This window comes from Adelges cooleyi, unplaced genomic scaffold (assembly GCF_023614345.1).
Source record: "Adelges cooleyi isolate 19-005CV unplaced genomic scaffold, UGA_ACOO_1.1 ACOO_flye_CR_arks_rails_tigmint_CR_PRNA_30, whole genome shotgun sequence".
NCBI classification, from domain to species: domain Eukaryota; kingdom Metazoa; phylum Arthropoda; class Insecta; order Hemiptera; family Adelgidae; genus Adelges; species Adelges cooleyi.
The window spans coordinates 4,586,842-4,604,173 of NW_026095971.1; the positions used below are offsets into that span (position 1 = coordinate 4,586,842).

The following is a 17,332-nucleotide window of genomic DNA, read 5'->3' on the forward strand; positions in this document are numbered from 1 at the left end:
AAACCTAAAGGCAATTGCACCGCGTTCCGGTATACCTGTACCTGTTGTACCGTCTGAATTTAGGTTTTGAATTTTCACCATTTTAATTAGCCATCACACACACGAAGGAACACTGTGTTTATTTTTATATTCGACATGCTCTTCTGATAATATTATTCAACTGTTTATGGAAATTTGTATTTAATAATTATTTTTTTGTCACATTATAGAAATAGTTTAATAATAATATAATAAGCACACGACTGATCCCCATCTTGTAATGAGTGCCAAAGTCGAATTCTTTAACATATTTTGAACAAGACTTTTTATTTATCGGTTAGATATATTTCATTATTAAGTTAACTCAACTGCTATTTTAATAATTATTTTATTTTAATATTTGTACTTATTAAACAAAACGCGGTAAGAACCAAATATAATATTCATACATCGTACACAGTATAATATAGTTATAACTAAAAAATGTCTTGTACTTTTTAGCGAATAGGTAGTAAAATATAGATAAAAATTATTTAAACATATTTTTGGGTGGTTGCCAACCGTTTAAACCGTGCTTTTGATAATATATTCATTAAGTCTACTTTTAATAGTTTTATTCATCTCCTTCCACGATTTTATAAGTTATGTTTTAGAGCCTTACAATACTTGCGGAGAAATCGGTTAAAGCCTAACGTGTTGACAATTCTTAAACGATCGGTCAATTTCATTTAATAATATAACGTATAAAGATATAAAAAATAATGTTATCCCTTCAGAGCCGTTGCTCGTTATCATCGAGATTATAACTTGTGGTAATGGTCAATGGATTAACACGTCAATTTCAAATCAATTTTGTTATTATCTTTTCGACGTAATATTATGTTTGGATGACGTTATGGACGGTTCGCAGTACAAATCCAGTAATTGTTGTACTCGACGTTCAGAGCACAAATTCCTTAAATCAAATATAAAAGGTTTACACACGTGTCGCGGGCCGCGGCTTCAACCTTTGTTGTGCGTAATCGTCTGAATCTTTTATAAAAATCGCAGTTCGGAGCCGCAGACAGTTATCGCGAATTGTGTTTGTATACAGTATGTAGTCAAGATATAGTCATACCGATCCAAGTCCGTCGTGTATTATTTAATAAGCAAAAAATCATCCTAAACCCTTCAAGTGGTACGGACTTGACCACAATTTTGGTTGATCTAACCGTACAAGTATCATGTTAGGTAACGGATATAAAAAAAAAAAAACAACGTTGCACCGACATAATCATTGAGAGACTCCAATGTGCCGGCGGACACGAATTTTGAGTTTTGACGATTTCCATCCAGTATATATATTATACTAAAATAATTCAATAGAAACTTCTCTGCACCGTTGTGCGTGAGAATCACCCCTTTAACGCATGTGTTCGTGCCGGCGATGCCGGTAGTCGTTCATTAATCAAACGTACCCGACGTCCAGGTGACTCCGACATGTGTGTGTATTAAACATCAAAACTACGTTCCTATTTATTTTCTATACTAGCATCCCGTGTACCAGGACCTGGGCGAATATCATATGAATTACACGAGGTGTATAATAGGTATTCAGTGGTACCGTGCCGAGCTACTTGCTGCACATACATTTAATGAATAGTGACGCCCGGAAGTGTGTATTATTTTTATTTATTTAGCGTATGGCTTGTAACAGATTTATAACATTATCATACAATAAATATATGTAAGACAAAACAGATTGTCGAATTGAATGTGTATATGTGTAGTGTGTATTAGACCTACGATCAACAGAAAACTGTAGAGAAAAAATATTATAGGTAGTAGGATCATCGGAATACTCTAGGTACTTATATTTTTCGTGTGTTTTAATTTCAGTTCTACGAGAAAAAGAAGATGTGGAATATATATTGTTTCGCCGTCGCAGTTTAAGTATTTTGACACCAGAAAGACCAGTTTTTTGGAGAAAAAACCAGTTTTGAAAGTATGTGCGTACAAAAATGATTTTGACAAGAATCAAAACCAAGATATCCGACTTATGAATCCCGATTGATTTATTAAAACAAATAATAATGAAATAATAACGAGCTGAAAAATATTTTTAAAATTAAATATTCCAGTGGTGATTAAAATATACTTTATTCACTAAATTACAATTTCTACGCCGTTTGAATGAATCATAAATTCATAAGTAAAACTGAATTTTAAAAGGCGTCATACCCCCTAATTATTAAGGAGTTAGGTATAGACAAATTTTTAGTTTAGTAATTAGGACTCTGTTTCGGTAGCTAATTCATTTTTCGTACTATCACAGCATCCTTAACAGTGATTACAAAAAAAAATGTCATCTAAATATAGCTACGCAGAATGCGTTTTACTCGGTCTATAGTGGTTTTAGAGCAAAAACACTTATTATAAAATCGAAAGATAATAAAATTTCGGAGACAATGTTTTATGTCACATCTAATTTTGAAAATAATAACGGGAAAAAAAAGTTATAATTATTTTAAAAAAGTAAGAAAATGTGATTTTAAATGTTAAATATTAAGTTTATCAAAAAAAGGATATGAAATTGTCACCTAAATTTTGTGAGCTTTCGTTTTTGTTTTAAGTATTTTTGCTCTAAAATCATCACGGACTGAGTAAAACGCCTTCTGAGTAGGCCTGATATCTAAATAGCTGTATAACCAATCGAATATTTTCAAATTTTTATTGTAGGTTTGGTTTTTTTATTTGAATAAAATTATAATGTTTGTTTAAATTAGAAAAAGAATTTCTGAAACCGACGTTTGTAATTTATTTAGTGTATAAAAAAACTATAATATAACCTTAAATTACGTATTCAAATTAACTACTAAATGTTTTCAAAAAAATAAAGAATAATTTATCAAAAACCAAAAAAAACTAAAAATATTACCTTAGCGTAAGAGTCAAAATCCGCTTAAGATTTACTTAGATCATTACTAAATGAAGCATCCAAGAATCACAAGATTAAGACATCATAGTACATTACTATAAACATCGAATAATAATAATACAAATTAAAATAAATAAAAAATAAAATTACTTACTAATGTATCTAACAAGGCTGTTTAAAAAAAACCGTCTGTAATATGATATGATTAATTTGAACTATAATGATGGAATTAGAAGACAAGAAAACGGCAATCATATTCAATAAGTAGTAAAATATTATTTATGATGACGTATTAAAAATTAAAAAATTTGCTTATTCTTTTAATTAAAACAGTGTGATATTGCAATGATTTTGATGCCACTAAAGTCCCACGCAAATTTATAGCTTATTCAATACATTTTTTTAGCTTTAATGATGTTCAATTGTTTGTTATCGAATTAAATTTTTTCAGACATTAATAAAATACTGTATACACAAGTATCTACGTTTAACCAACACTAGACTATGTGAACAACAAGAATTGCTAAATTTTGATCCAAGTACATGAACAAGATAAGCACTCACAGCAATCGTATGTCTTTAGATTTTATTATTTATATCCAATAAAAGCAAACGTGTTAATTTTTAAAAAATGTTTAATTAAAAACAACTCAACATAATAAGGACATTACCCTTTATTTACTAGCAAAAATACGTTGGTAAAGTTCATTAACATTGAAAAGTTGAGTCTAAGACTTTCTTTTAAATTTTATTGTTACTAGAAATTTAACAAAAACAGTATTAGTGTGCGCAGAGTAAAACTATCAATCGTTTTTATACCTAATACTTTATTTTTTATTTTTTACTACTAGTAGTTTAATGTATAAGTTCAATTTAAAAACATACTACTCGCTAGAAATAATAAAACCACATAAACAAAAAAATGTTTTGTTTAAAAAAAAAATCACAAAAAATTTAATAACAATTGAAACAAAAAACACTTAGTAAATTATTTGATATTTATCCATTTTTAAATCGGTAAGCGTAAACAATTATGTTACTGACTTCTGTCAAAATAAACGTAATACATGATATGTTAGATTAAGTAAGAAAGTATTCAGGAATAGATAGGTAGTTTTTTTTGTTACAGGCAAGATTTCAAAGGACCAATAGAATGGAAAAACAATTTTTTTATGAAATAATCTCATAGTTATAATAAAGTAAGAAACTATAACAATAATACAAATGATCTTGTATATAAAATATATATTATTGTATTTAAACAAATGATAATGTTGTTAACACTATTTTTATTAGCCACTCAATAAACACAAAATCACAATCATAAAATTATCTAATAAGTTATACATTTTGTGACAAGACACTCCTTAAGTATGACTTCTCATTTCACATATCTAATTGTAAGTTTCAAGAAACCACGCTCACATCTTACTTGTGTGCAAGAGGTAGAAGAAACTTGTAGCATATAGATGACAGGACTCTTGTATATTATGTTGTTATATAAATCATACTTCACCAAGCAACTAAAAACATCATATTGTTGAAAAATAACTTTAATTCATAATTTTAGTTAAGGGACTCGCTTCTATAGGATAATCACAAGCATTATGAAAAAACTATCATGCCTTGAAGAGTAGTCTGATTGCAGTAATTTTGTTTTGTTGAAAAAAGGAAGCTTTACTACGGATGCACTGGACAACGATTTTCAAATTTTTTTTTCTAAACACTATAATAATAGTTTAAGTATGTCCTATTTTCACTAGTTTTACACTATTTTTTTTTCTTAGTTTTCAGTAACGTGAACGAAAATTAAAATCCAATGTGCCTTTGAGGAAGTCTTCCTCTTTATATTTACATATCTTTCAACTTTAACTATGATACTCTTAATTTTTTTTAAAAAAAGTAGAATAAGTTCCTAATTTGTATAGAATATTCCTTAATCATAGTACTATCGATAAACATTGATAAACCAAATACATATCATAAAGCCTTTCCAATAATAGGGATAAAAATGTTTTCTTTATTTCACTTTTTCAAGAAAAGTATTGGGGATTTTAGTCTGAAAATTAGACCGAAGGTAGATCGAGATTGGAACTATAACATTTCAAACATTTTCAAAAAATCTGTAGTCAACATTTTTTTTTATTAAGGAAACCCCCGAGAAAGGGGAAAATTATACTTTGACCGGAGACAGTTTCCAGGTTGTTGTGTTTGTTTGTGTGTGAGAGACTACAGTCAACAAGAAATGAAAATATTTTCATCATATTGTTAATTACGATTTATGGGTAACTATAGCAGTCCATTTTTATTGACAGACGATGAACCCTAATCGTATCCACTCTAATACTAAATATTATTTTTTAAGCACATAATTGTCATTAGATACAATTATTTTATTGGTATTTGTATTTTTATCTGTGAACACTGGGACCTCCCTTACTTACTCACTTACGTATAATACTTTTTTACGGTGCTAGTTTATACTGTGCTTGGTTTGGACTGTACTCGTTTGAACCTACTATCCACAGATTCGCATCGAAACGTTTATTTAAAAGTGATTTTATCACTTTCAATTATAATAATATCTGTAGATCTGTGACCTCCCTGTCCCCACTGTACTCGCTTTTCTTATATTTAATTTGTAAATTACATGTACCAGTTTTTGTTATTCTTATTAGATTGCTCTACGCAACTATACAAGTACATTATAATACATATTACATATTATTTACTAAATAAAAAATTAATAATTTTAATAGTACAAACAATTTAATAATAATAAGAGCACAGGTCAAATAATTAATATTATTTAGGTATAAAGAGTATAAATAATAGCCACAAGTATTCAGAAAACAGCGACAATGGAACAGTTGTGGAAGAACGGACAGAAATGAACTACATGTGATCATATTAGACAAGATAGGCACGTGCCTATGGCCTCCAAATAAAACGGCCTCACTATAAATATACACTCTTTACAGCAAATATTTGTTTGTGAAATATTTTTAGAAAAAAAATTATTGCCGTATTAAACTAAAGAAAACATATTGTTAAGAATAAATTATTCAAAATACTCAGGTTGCAGTTTTTCGTATTGTACACCTATTTATCAATATTCACAACACAAGTTTTCAGACTTTTTTCACAAAGAACTATATCATCGGAAATAATCAAAAATAATTTTAAGCTGCAAGTAATTCAATATTAACAGTGGTGTAACGGCCACATTTAGCCACAAACAGACATGTTACAGTAGTAACAGCCAACAGGTGCTTATAGTAAACAAATCCATAAATGATAGTATGATAAAATGCCGCAACGAGATGGCAATACCTGCTATCAATGATCGGAAGGTGGTAGTACACGTATCATACCACACTCACGCTAATAACCGTTTACGACTAACACAACAAAAACTCGGGTGGTGACGACATGATTAGAAATTGCCATTAATTTGCCCCTAAGTAAATACCCACTAGTAGGACCAAAAGGTAAAATATATTTTTCCCTATGGGCCTATTGACCCCTGAAAGTATTTAAATATATTAATAAATAATAGAAACAAAATGTGATGTATCTCAGTCACATTCCAACAACTAGTACCTATCGACTTAAAATTGTTAAAATATGTTTTAAAAAAATCCTTTTTCCACGTCGGTTAAAAACTATATCGATGCCCCAAAAGTTATCGATAAATTACATTTTTAAATTGAACTACTATTAAAATACATTACACTTTATATTCGATTAAATATGTATTATTTAACATTTTTAGATTATATACTCAATTTTAATGACTTTCTGTTAATCGAAAAAATACATTAATATTATTTCAGAAAGCTGAGATTATTTTACATCATAAATTGATTTTTAAATTTGTTTTGATGGCCGAAGATACTTAAAAAAAAAACCATAAATAAGAAGTGTCAAGAAAAAAACGAAAAATACTTTTTACGACTATAGTTAAAATAATCGAAAAAAAAATTGAGAACATTCTTTACATCGTAACAGACATGCAGTGTAATTTTCAAAAAAATCCGCAAAGGTCGCTCCAAACGTTCGTTCGTATTTGTCGTTTTTATCCATTTTATTATTTCATAATATAATATAATATGTATATATTATACATATATCCCGCGATCACGGTTATAAAGGTTACGAACACCGTTAGACGAAGTAGGTCTTGCTTCTTTTTTAGAATAAATTATAAAAATAATAAAAAAATAATTAATACTCCTCGAACACAGTTGTATACTTATGTAAAAAACATCGTTTATTGGAGTCGTGTTTATGGTTAATATAACAGAATGCTATACCGTGTCCTCTAGTGGTGGACATCATCCCTCAATAATCCCTGTTCAGCGTTTCAGCAGCATCGGCGGCATCAGACAACGGCTGTTGAACGACACGTGGCAACGATTGAAACGCGTAACGTTTCATTTACCTAAAGAATATTCCATAGAAATTTAAAAATAATTTGATTATTTTTAAACAAGTTATAAGGCGTTGTAATTTTTATAAATTGTTAATTTTTTGGGGTGTTTCTCAATTTTGAAGAAGAAGGGGTGAAGTTTTTTAATTTTTGACCCAACAATCATGGGTTAGACAAAAAAAAAAAATTATGAAAAAAATAAAAACCACTATTGTAAAACCAATCTTATCATCTCCACATCGAGGCTAAAACCATAAATAAATTTTGTACAACATTAATCGTTACAACTCGAGGTAGATATTTGAACAATTTCTAAATATTTTAGGAAATTCTAAATATATTAATATATACATAGTTAAGGTAATTTAAAATGGTCGTACAATTACATAAACACATTCACAAGAAAATAGATTTATAGCGTTGGTCAATTATAATTTATTTTCATCACTACATCCAGAATTAGTTTTTGTTAATAAAAAATTAAAAAAACATTGTTCATATGCTGAATGATAATTTTGGGTAAAACAAGTATAATATTAAACATAACTTAATTTTTTTCTTCCTGCGGAAGAAGGAGAGGGTAATGCGTTATTTATTGTACACCATGTTCATCCTTTTAATTTAGTTTTATCATATGATGTTAAATATAAATTTTCTAAACTCAAAAGCTAGAACATCACCATGGAATTAAAATATTTATCAGTCATTGCACATTTCATAGTATAAAAAAAACAACATAAAAGCGCTTAAAGCGTATTAAGTAAATATATAGGTATATTTTCAATTTGTTAAACCTAATGAACTTGCTGAACAGTGATCACGTAATTATTATATTTTATAAAGATAACGTTGGTGTGCCTAAAATGAGATTAAAACGTATATTGTATGAACACACATATTATAATGTAATAAGAAAGTACAAAACAAATTATGAAATATTTCCAATTTTTTTCAATGTTTTAAATGTAACTCAAATATAAATTACGAAAATTTAACATTAAAAAATTGATTAATATAAAATAAGAAAACAACTGACAACAAGCCTTTTGAAAGTATTTATTACCCGTTCTATGTAGTAAACACATTAAAGGTCAAACTGATTAAATTAAATGTTGTTTGTTTACTTGAATGGTAAGGACGATCAAATTAAATTATTGTGACTAGACAGAAATTTAACATACCTATTAATTAATTAATTATATAATAATACATTTTCATCTAGCCTAAATTATCTGAATTTATAATGTATTTATATACTATAGCTTTATGAATTTTAACTTTATTAGGCGTATTCCATACAGTACACTCTCTATTATAGGTACTTATAATAATTATACCTAATAGTACGAGAACGTTGTTTCATGTTTATGGGTAAGTAAATATTTGATTTGTGTTTTTAACTTTTCGACTCAAAGCTATTAATTTGTAACTAGATTAAAAGGTTTGTTGTATAATTAGTAATTACCTAAATAAATAATCTAATATTATAGAACTAAATCTAAATAATAACGATATAAATAATTGACAATCATAATGACGTCTATTAATTTTAAATGTACACAAACAATTGGGATATTTAGTATGAATAGGTTTGGTGAATCATGACTGATTAAAATTAATTCGTCAATTAAAATGACGCAAATGGACTAAATTGAAGGAACGGATAAGAATAGGTATGCCGGATGTGTTTTGACTGCAGTTGTATACAAAGTTAAAATCAAGGTTAGAGGTGACCCACGCAACAGCTTTATTTTTCAAATAAATAGCGATTTGTAAGTCAAAACGCGACTAAAACAGTAAATTATTCTAATTCCACCATCACTTTCTTAAAATTAATGTTATATTATACAGTTGTAATATTGTTTTACTTAAAATTTGATTAGAAAATAAATTTAAACTTTAGTTGTTAATAAATAATATTAAACATTGGAATCTTACACTCATTGGCGTACATACGGGGAGGGGGGGGGTTGAATGTACGCCACAGCTTATACTTCAATTTAATTTTAAGTAATTCAGTTGAGTTACTAATACGATACATATAGATTTAGCATGCCTAACATTCCAATTATACATTAAAATGGAGCAATGTAGTTTTTAAATAAGATACTAATAGCCTAGTAACCCGGATTCGAAATGGCAAAGGAAATCTGCAGAATCGCAAATATTTCTGTGTTTATCAATAATTGAGTTTATTTATTTTATTTACCTAGAAATATATATTCGTTATCTGATCAATTACAGAACAATAGTGAACATAAAGGGTACAAAGGCCCTACCGTTGTACGCAAGAGCGTAGCTCGAATAATATTTTAAGGAACGTTTTTAAATTTTCATCTCAATATAGATAAATTATTATTGTTTAAAAATTAAAAAAAATAAAATATGAAATAAATAGATACCATTTTTAAGGCTTTGTAAAGTAATTAATCAACTCAAAAGACTTAAATTGAATACATAAAATAAAAAAATTAAAACTAATGTAGATTTATTTAAATATTACTTTTATGTTAATCATATTATACGTTAGAATTAATTAGTATTAAACACCATAGCACTATCTACAATGTCTACTACACAGACTAGCTGTTATAGTCCGACTATCGGACTATCACAGCACCCTTGACAGTGGTTTTAAATATATTTGTTTCATTTAGAATAAACGGAAGTAGACTACTGTTTTACAAATAAATACTAAGACGCGAATTCACATTCAAAGGTGTCCACTAGGTTTTAAAACCTTTTTGTTTGTTTTAAAGTTAACATCTATTCTAGAGTCAAATAGGCCGATTGTTTATTATTGTTCTTAAAATCGTATTATAAGCGTTTATATTTTTAGTTTTTTTTATAGTTAAATAACAATTAGGCTTATTAGCTCCCATCGAGTAAGTAGTAAGCTTCATATAAAAACCAAACAAATTTGAAATCCACCCAATAGTAATGCCAAACCTGATTTCTGAAAAAAAATTATTTTTGATCACTTTTGCTAAATTTAAAAAAAAATCAAGTTTAGTACCTAGAAAAACGTTATATTTTTTACCTTCAAATTAGGGGGCTTGCTTAAAATGACACTTGATCAATTTTTAAAAAAAATATTGCCTATTATTTGCCCTTTAATAAATAGCTTCTTTCGTACCCCCTAAACATAGTCATAGCCTAATGAGTTTTTATCGGTCCATAGTGATTTTAAAGCAAAAGCACCCGTTGTGAAATCGAAAGATGATATAATTTTAAATCATATCCTAGATTTTTTTTGCTCATTTTTTTTATGTTATAATATGCACTAAATAAAAAATATACTAAAATCTACGAAAATAAAATTCGTAGAGTAGTCATTGATTTTAGATCTCTGGACGATTCCCATCTACTACGGTATTAAATGTTTAAAACATATGTTTTATTTCATTTTTCCAGATTTGAGGTTCTTTAAAAATGTAGTAGTCAAATATTTTTTTGTATCAAATCCACTTATAGCTACACCTCTTAATCCATCAGTAATCATTTTCCAATTCTTAAATTAATAGTTGTAATATAAAATAAAATAATTTTTATTTATTTTAATATTTTATTCATAAACCTAACTTCAAAACTTACATAACATAAAATATTGTCATAAAGTATTATACATACATATAATCTAAACTAACCGGTGACAACAATGAGCAGCTACAATATTTAAAAAAAAATATAATATTAATTGTTTTATAATACCAATAATTTTTTTTGTATTATCATGGATAGGATTTAATTGATTAATTCTGAAAATAATAATATTTGTAGTTTACATACGAAGAAGCATTAGATTGGCTTACGACTTTAATGATCTAATATAAATTAATGTGTAGGTATTGGAATTTGAAATTACATTATTAAGTATGCCGAATAATATTGGGTCTTCGCGTTTTGATTTGAAATGAAATGGACCTCCCGCCATGGAGTATAACCTCACAATTGTATATATAACCTATAGCGCTTAACGCTAAAGTGGTGAATTCCATAAACGCTTTTGCCCACGATCTTCTCTACATCGTGCTTTTGCCTTATTAAGCGGCAACTGATAACGCTGGAGTTGGCTGACAATAGCTTTGTTCGTTTTAAAAATAAAGTGTAGCTTATTTGGTGCAGTGTCTGGGTCAAGTGAAAGGGGTGTCATCCGGTGTGGTATTTTAAAGCAAACGTTTTGGTGTAGATTAATCAACTTATAATTTATTTCTATTGATAGTAGAATTGATCATAAAAATTTGTTGATATTAGTTGATAAGAAATATGATAACGACCAACACTGAAAATTAGGTATCACACCTATTCTACGGTCGGTGTGAAAAAAGTGTACTTTTTGTCAAAACGAACAAACCTAATTTATATATCTGTGGCTGTAAACGTTATCATTATACGTTATCATTTATCCGGCCGGATAAGATGTGATAAGAATTGTGAAGCGCATAAAATCATAATATTGTGTGTATTATGTGCAGATATCTGTAATATTATATGGTTAAATTTTTGCATTAATAAAACGTTTAGAAATAATATAACAGCTTTACTCACATCGTTTAATCGTAATAAGCACTATTTTTACTACAATGTTAAGTATAATCAAACAATCAATAAGCTATGCTAATATTTGTGGATCACAAACTACTACATTTGTACGCAGTCTGAAATCGTGGCCAGGTGGAATAAAATATCCAGGATTTACTTATTATCCGAGGTAAAGTAAACAAATAGTATTTGTTGTAATTTGATACATTATAGTAAATAACCACGTTTTGAAAAAGATAAACGTGATTATTTTGAGTGTAGATAGTGTACATTTTTACAGACTTATTAACATTAAGTATATTGTGGATTCATTTTTTTTATTAATTAGCTTTAAAAATCTAGATTTGTATAAAACAGCATACAACGTATACTTTTAGGCTCAATATAGTCATTGATTTTATATATCGTCGTTGCTGCAAAAAACCTCCATGTGCCAATTTTACGATTTTGAGATTTTGGTATTCCTGGATACAGAAATAAGCTATCATATTATGATAAAATCTCCAACTTGCAATCTCCATTGTAGAATAAATGAAAAATAAAACCTATGTATTACCTACTTTAATTAGTTTTACGCATTTTAGTGTCTCCTGAACGATTAGGTTTTAGCACATGGGAGTTTTTTTTACGGCAACGACGATATACAGATAATTGCTGTACATATAATCGCAACCACCAATGTTGTGATATGCGCCACATTTTTATATTTTAAAACCGACAATATAATTTAAAGATTATGATTTTATAGGGTAAAATACTCTGATACAAAGCGTATAATGTACCTTACTACAGTATTTGTTTTACTTTGTAGTCAAATTTTTAAAGAAAATATTTTTTTTACATTATTGTTTTAGTTGTTCTGTTGAATTTCTCTTTAGGCTTAACGTCTCTGCTTTAAAGCAAACCCTATTCTAAAGATTCAAACAACTTAAAGATTTAATTTCTCAAATGCTTTTTTATGTAGAGCATATTTTTGAAAATGGCGTTATGAAGTGGTTTAAGTCATCGTGTTGATGCGAGTATTTAAAATTGTTTGTTATTTCACTGACAATGAGACATTTACTTTTAATTTTTCATACAATGACTGGATGTTTTATAATAATTTATTGTGTTAGGTGTTTTATGTTTGTATGTAATCATAATTGAAAAACATTGTATACAATGAATTTTTAACAAAAATTAAATGTATGTTGTTACAGAAAAGGTGAAAAAGATCCACCATATGAACCAACAAAACTGTTAATGGTTCAAAGAACGAAATCATACATGTATAATCCGTATTGGCAAAAGAAAATTTTGACTGATTTAGGATTAGATCACAAGGTAAACAAATTAATGATTGTTAACAATTATTATTAAATAAATTTAAATGGATGTACTTGCTTTTTGTTTTTAGTCGAGTGATATCGCTATCGTTAAAAATACACCAGAGATGTGTGCTCGTTTATGGAAAGTTAAACATCTCATCAAAATCTTACCTCTCCAAACTCCCGATGGACTACCTAAAGATGGAGATTATTGGGGTACTTATTTGGGCACCGATGGAGTATTTAGAGTATCACAGCGTTTCCGCCCAGACCCTAAACAACTAGAAGCTACTGACAATTTTGAAACACTCGAAAAACGAGTTGATCGAGAAACCGTTGAAAGACAATGTAATCTTAAATGGTTAAACCCTTGGTCTTCCATTGTGTAATTGGCAATTTGATTTTTTAAAAATCACGTGTAGAATATTTTCTTAAATGTTTATGTTGTTTATTTTACTATTTGTACACAAGTTCAAAAAATATAATAATAGTGATATTAATAAATAACAAAATCTAAATTATTTATAAACAATAAATTTATAAAAGACAAATATATTATTTAGAATAAAAAAGATTTAAATGAAAATAAACATATGTATATATTAAAAACAAACAGTTTCATAATATCATTAAACATATTTCAGACTGATTTAATTATAATAATATTAAAACTACTGTAATGAAAACATTAAAAGTATTATTTGAATATAACTAAGTTATACTTAACAAGTATGAAGTATAGTAACAAAATGTTGAGGTAGCTATGTTTTAGTTCTTAGAATGTATTTTTTATCATATAAGTATTGCTTTATTTTAAAATTAAAGAAAAGCAATGATATTTTGATTATGAATTGCATTAAAAAAAAAAACCAGATTTGTAAAAAACTTAAATTAGTTAGTTAATATAAAATATGTAGGTAAGTAAAACTAATAAAAATAATAGTTATATTTTTAAAGTGCATAATTTATTTTTAATTGCATCAATTAGAATTTGATTAGTTATGGTATTATGTTATTTTACTATTTTACTACACACAATAAAGCTCGATTTCACCAACGTTTTAAATCACGATTAGAACATTGGGAAAATAAGGCTAAGTTTAGTAACTTAAAAAACAAACAGTTGATTTTAAAAGTGTAATTTTTAAAAAATGGAATATTAAAATATTTGAATGTTTTAAATAATATTATGTTATAAAATGTAAATTATACCAAGTGTATAAAAATTGTAATTTTTTTTTTTTAATCAAAGAAAAAATATATAGGTAATATAACAAACAGAAGATAACATGTGATCACAGAATTGGTATTATACATATTATGTCACCTATAAACAAATCTTAGTAATCTAAACAGTTAAAAAAAAATCGATATAGTTTTAAAAAAAAATTACAATATTCATGAAAATTATTATAATTCTCTTTTGTTATGTTTATAACACATAAATGTTTGTTAATTGTCATTAATGTATCTGTTGACAGTGAAAAGTAAAATCAGTCTGTAGTATTACCGTAGTATAGTATTATCCGAAAAGCATCAGGTAAACACTTTCAACTAGATTGAGTTTAATTTCTTTATTCAATTTGGTCTTGTCAGACTTTATCTGGAAACAAAAAATAACCCATTAATATTATTTATACGAATGTGACTATTTAACAATATAATTTATCATAAACAATTTTTCGTAAGTATCAAACGACTATTAGTCATAAACATTGGCTATCAGTAAAATATACACTCATCAACAAATATTATCGAGTAAAATAAATATCAATATGTTGTTTCATAGAGAGTACGATACGACGAGGCTCTTTTTTAAAATAAATATTACAATTGTAAACACAGGTACCTTACTCCTTATTAGTACACTACACTGTATACAAAAAATAAGATGATTTTTATTGGAACAATAACCACAATAAATAATCTTTAAATCCAGTCTCGGAATTTGTCTTGTAAGGGTAGTTGTTTTATATAGTCTCAAGCTCATTGTAGTCTTAAAAAGTAGCGTTAAAAAACATCTGTACTTTTTATTAGTGTTTTTTTGTACCTTTCAGTATTTTTAATATTGATTTAAAATTGTTATTTATTGTATTTTCTTTGCTAAATTCAGAACTGGTTTCAAAATTGACGTAGTGTTATTAGTATTTTTATAAAACAAAAAAATAAAATAGTAAAATTCTGATTATTGTTTTGTACATCGCTAGAAGGTTACAACTTTGAAGGCGATTTAAAAAACAAAATGACGGACTAGAGTAACTCTGAGGCTATATTCGGATTAAGAGAGAAAAAAAAGGCAGCGGTTGAGATTTTTCGAGGATATACCTAGCAGTGTACTTACGTGTCGTTTCCGTATAAAACTCGAGCTGAGCTTAACTTCGCTGCAAGTGATTTTCGACCTACCTCTGGACATCCGCCATAGCGTGTTAAATCTACAGTATTGAAAAAAAATTAGAACTTTTTGCCAATCGCAAGTGCAGTAAACGGATTATGATTTCAGTATTTTGTGTTTGTTGTATTTTATACTTACAAATTTTTACTAGACCGTTTTTCCGGCTTGATGTTTTCTTTAGTGATTGATGGCGATATCTTCGTCTTACGATTTAACAGCGTCTGCTCGTCGTCCTAAATGTATTAACAATAACTGAAGTTTAGCAAGCAACAAGTAAAGCCAAGCCTAGAAGGGTCGGATTATCTGAAGTCTAGAGACGCGTTATAATAAACATAATATCAATGGTTACACGGTAAAAGGGTCTTCTATCGATTCCATATTATGATATTATACTCAGGTTCTTAACTGTAAGCAAATAGTATTGTAATGAAAACGTAATTTTTTTTATATAAGCAAATGTGATTTTATTATTTTCTCTATATATATATTCCAATATTTTATTTGTGTAGGTGATACTGAATTTAGAAACAAATATTTTATCCTTATATTTTGTATAAACATCAGTTTTAAGAGGTAATGCATAATGCTTAATTTAAATCAAAACTACGTAAAACCAAACAACGATTTTTCACCTTTTTAATATATAAAAAATTGATTTATTTATGTTTCCTTATGGCACATTGGATATTGGAACCATACGTTTTACCGATAATTGTTGTATACACTTGGTCATCTCTAATTTGTTTGTGATTATTTATTTATTAATTGTTATTGCGATAACCTTTGTGTTTACTGTTTAGGTATTGTTTTAATAATTTTTAACGACCATCATACCTTTCTATATTCGTACGAAAATGTATTATCCGAAGAGTCCATTTCTTCGATTAAAGGTTCCATACAGATTGAATGATGTTTGGTAATTGACGTAGTTGTTTCCACGAGAGCGCTGTACGAATTATTGTGTGGTGGTCTCTCATTCCAATTTACCTTAAACCAAAAAGAAAGCTAAAGAATAAAGACTACTAACAGTCAAGTTGAGTTAACTAAAATGGATTTAATAATGAGTTATGGAAGAGTACTCCATATACTATCGTGTATACAAGAACAGAAATCCTCATTATACATTATATGTACAAACATACTTCATATTTCTTGTCCAATTGTAAATGGATATGACATGTACCTACTTAAATGTTAAATTTAATTATTTTATTCAAACCTCTGCGGACAATGGCGATGTGGTGCTGCTATCTGGAGTGCCCCAAAACTCTTCGCTGGAACTGTCATAGTTGTTATAGTCGTTGTCGTTATCGGAGACACAACAACTGGACACCGGACAATAGTCTTCAGGCCATCTAAAAATATGGCATACGATTTAAATAATTCATTTATAGTTATTAAATTAGAGAAATATGGAATGGAAAATTTAAAGTCCAAGTGAAAAACTTGTGAATACGACCTAGATCTAAGCAAGTAAACTGGATGAAGATTACGATAAAATAATGTTGCAACATAATGCAGTATTTAAGTATTACTGTCGATTTTTACAGAAGTAAAAATAACATCTTGAATAAGTCGTCTAATCAATATTAAATTTTAAATGAGCTAAGAAGGAAAATTTGGACTACACTATTCAACGTTTTAAATCATAACGACCAATCGATTTTTATTTACTTATTTTATTTTATTTAATTATTTATTTTTGATAAATTACCACGAACTATTTGTATTTATACTTAGCTAGTAAGATAAATGTATTGTTC

At 27.8% G+C, this 17,332-nt stretch overlaps 2 protein-coding genes across 3 annotated transcripts in view; one reads left to right on the forward strand and one right to left on the reverse strand.

Annotated features, from left to right (window-relative positions):
• The first annotated feature begins 11,624 nt into the window (after positions 1-11,624).
• LOC126838098 (39S ribosomal protein L30, mitochondrial) lies at positions 11,625-13,729 on the forward strand. The gene is made up of 3 exons (XM_050572224.1): positions 11,625-12,039; positions 13,070-13,193; positions 13,267-13,729. Exons 1-3 carry the CDS (start codon positions 11,912-11,914, stop codon positions 13,564-13,566), a joined length of 552 nt encoding a protein of 183 aa, XP_050428181.1. The 5' UTR covers positions 11,625-11,911; the 3' UTR covers positions 13,567-13,729.
• A 757-nt stretch (positions 13,730-14,486) lies between these two features.
• The window catches only part of LOC126838097 (uncharacterized), a 39,618-nt gene continuing 36,772 nt past the window's right edge, over positions 14,487-17,332 (reverse strand). For both annotated transcript variants that reach the window (XM_050572223.1, XM_050572222.1), the window contains exons 24-28: positions 16,789-16,924; positions 16,404-16,556; positions 15,708-15,802; positions 15,519-15,609; positions 14,487-14,780 (exon numbers count right to left, since the gene is read on the reverse strand). In XM_050572223.1, coding sequence (XP_050428180.1) covers positions 14,700-14,780; positions 15,519-15,609; positions 15,708-15,802; positions 16,404-16,556; positions 16,789-16,924 — 556 coding nt within the window. In that variant the 3' untranslated portion in view covers positions 14,487-14,699. The remainder of the gene's footprint in view (positions 14,781-15,518; positions 15,610-15,707; positions 15,803-16,403; positions 16,557-16,788; positions 16,925-17,332) is intronic.

Excerpts from the sequence above, each read along its gene's own strand:
- LOC126838098 (XM_050572224.1), top strand. The coding sequence starts at position 11,912 with ATGTTAAGTATAATCAAACAATCAATAAGCTATGCTAATATTTGTGGA. Across the intron at positions 12,040-13,069 it reads GGATTTACTTATTATCCGAG|AAAAGGTGAAAAAGATCCAC; the intron begins GTAAAGTAAACA and ends ATGTTGTTACAG. Across the intron at positions 13,194-13,266 it reads ATTTAGGATTAGATCACAAG|TCGAGTGATATCGCTATCGT; the intron begins GTAAACAAATTA and ends TTTTGTTTTTAG.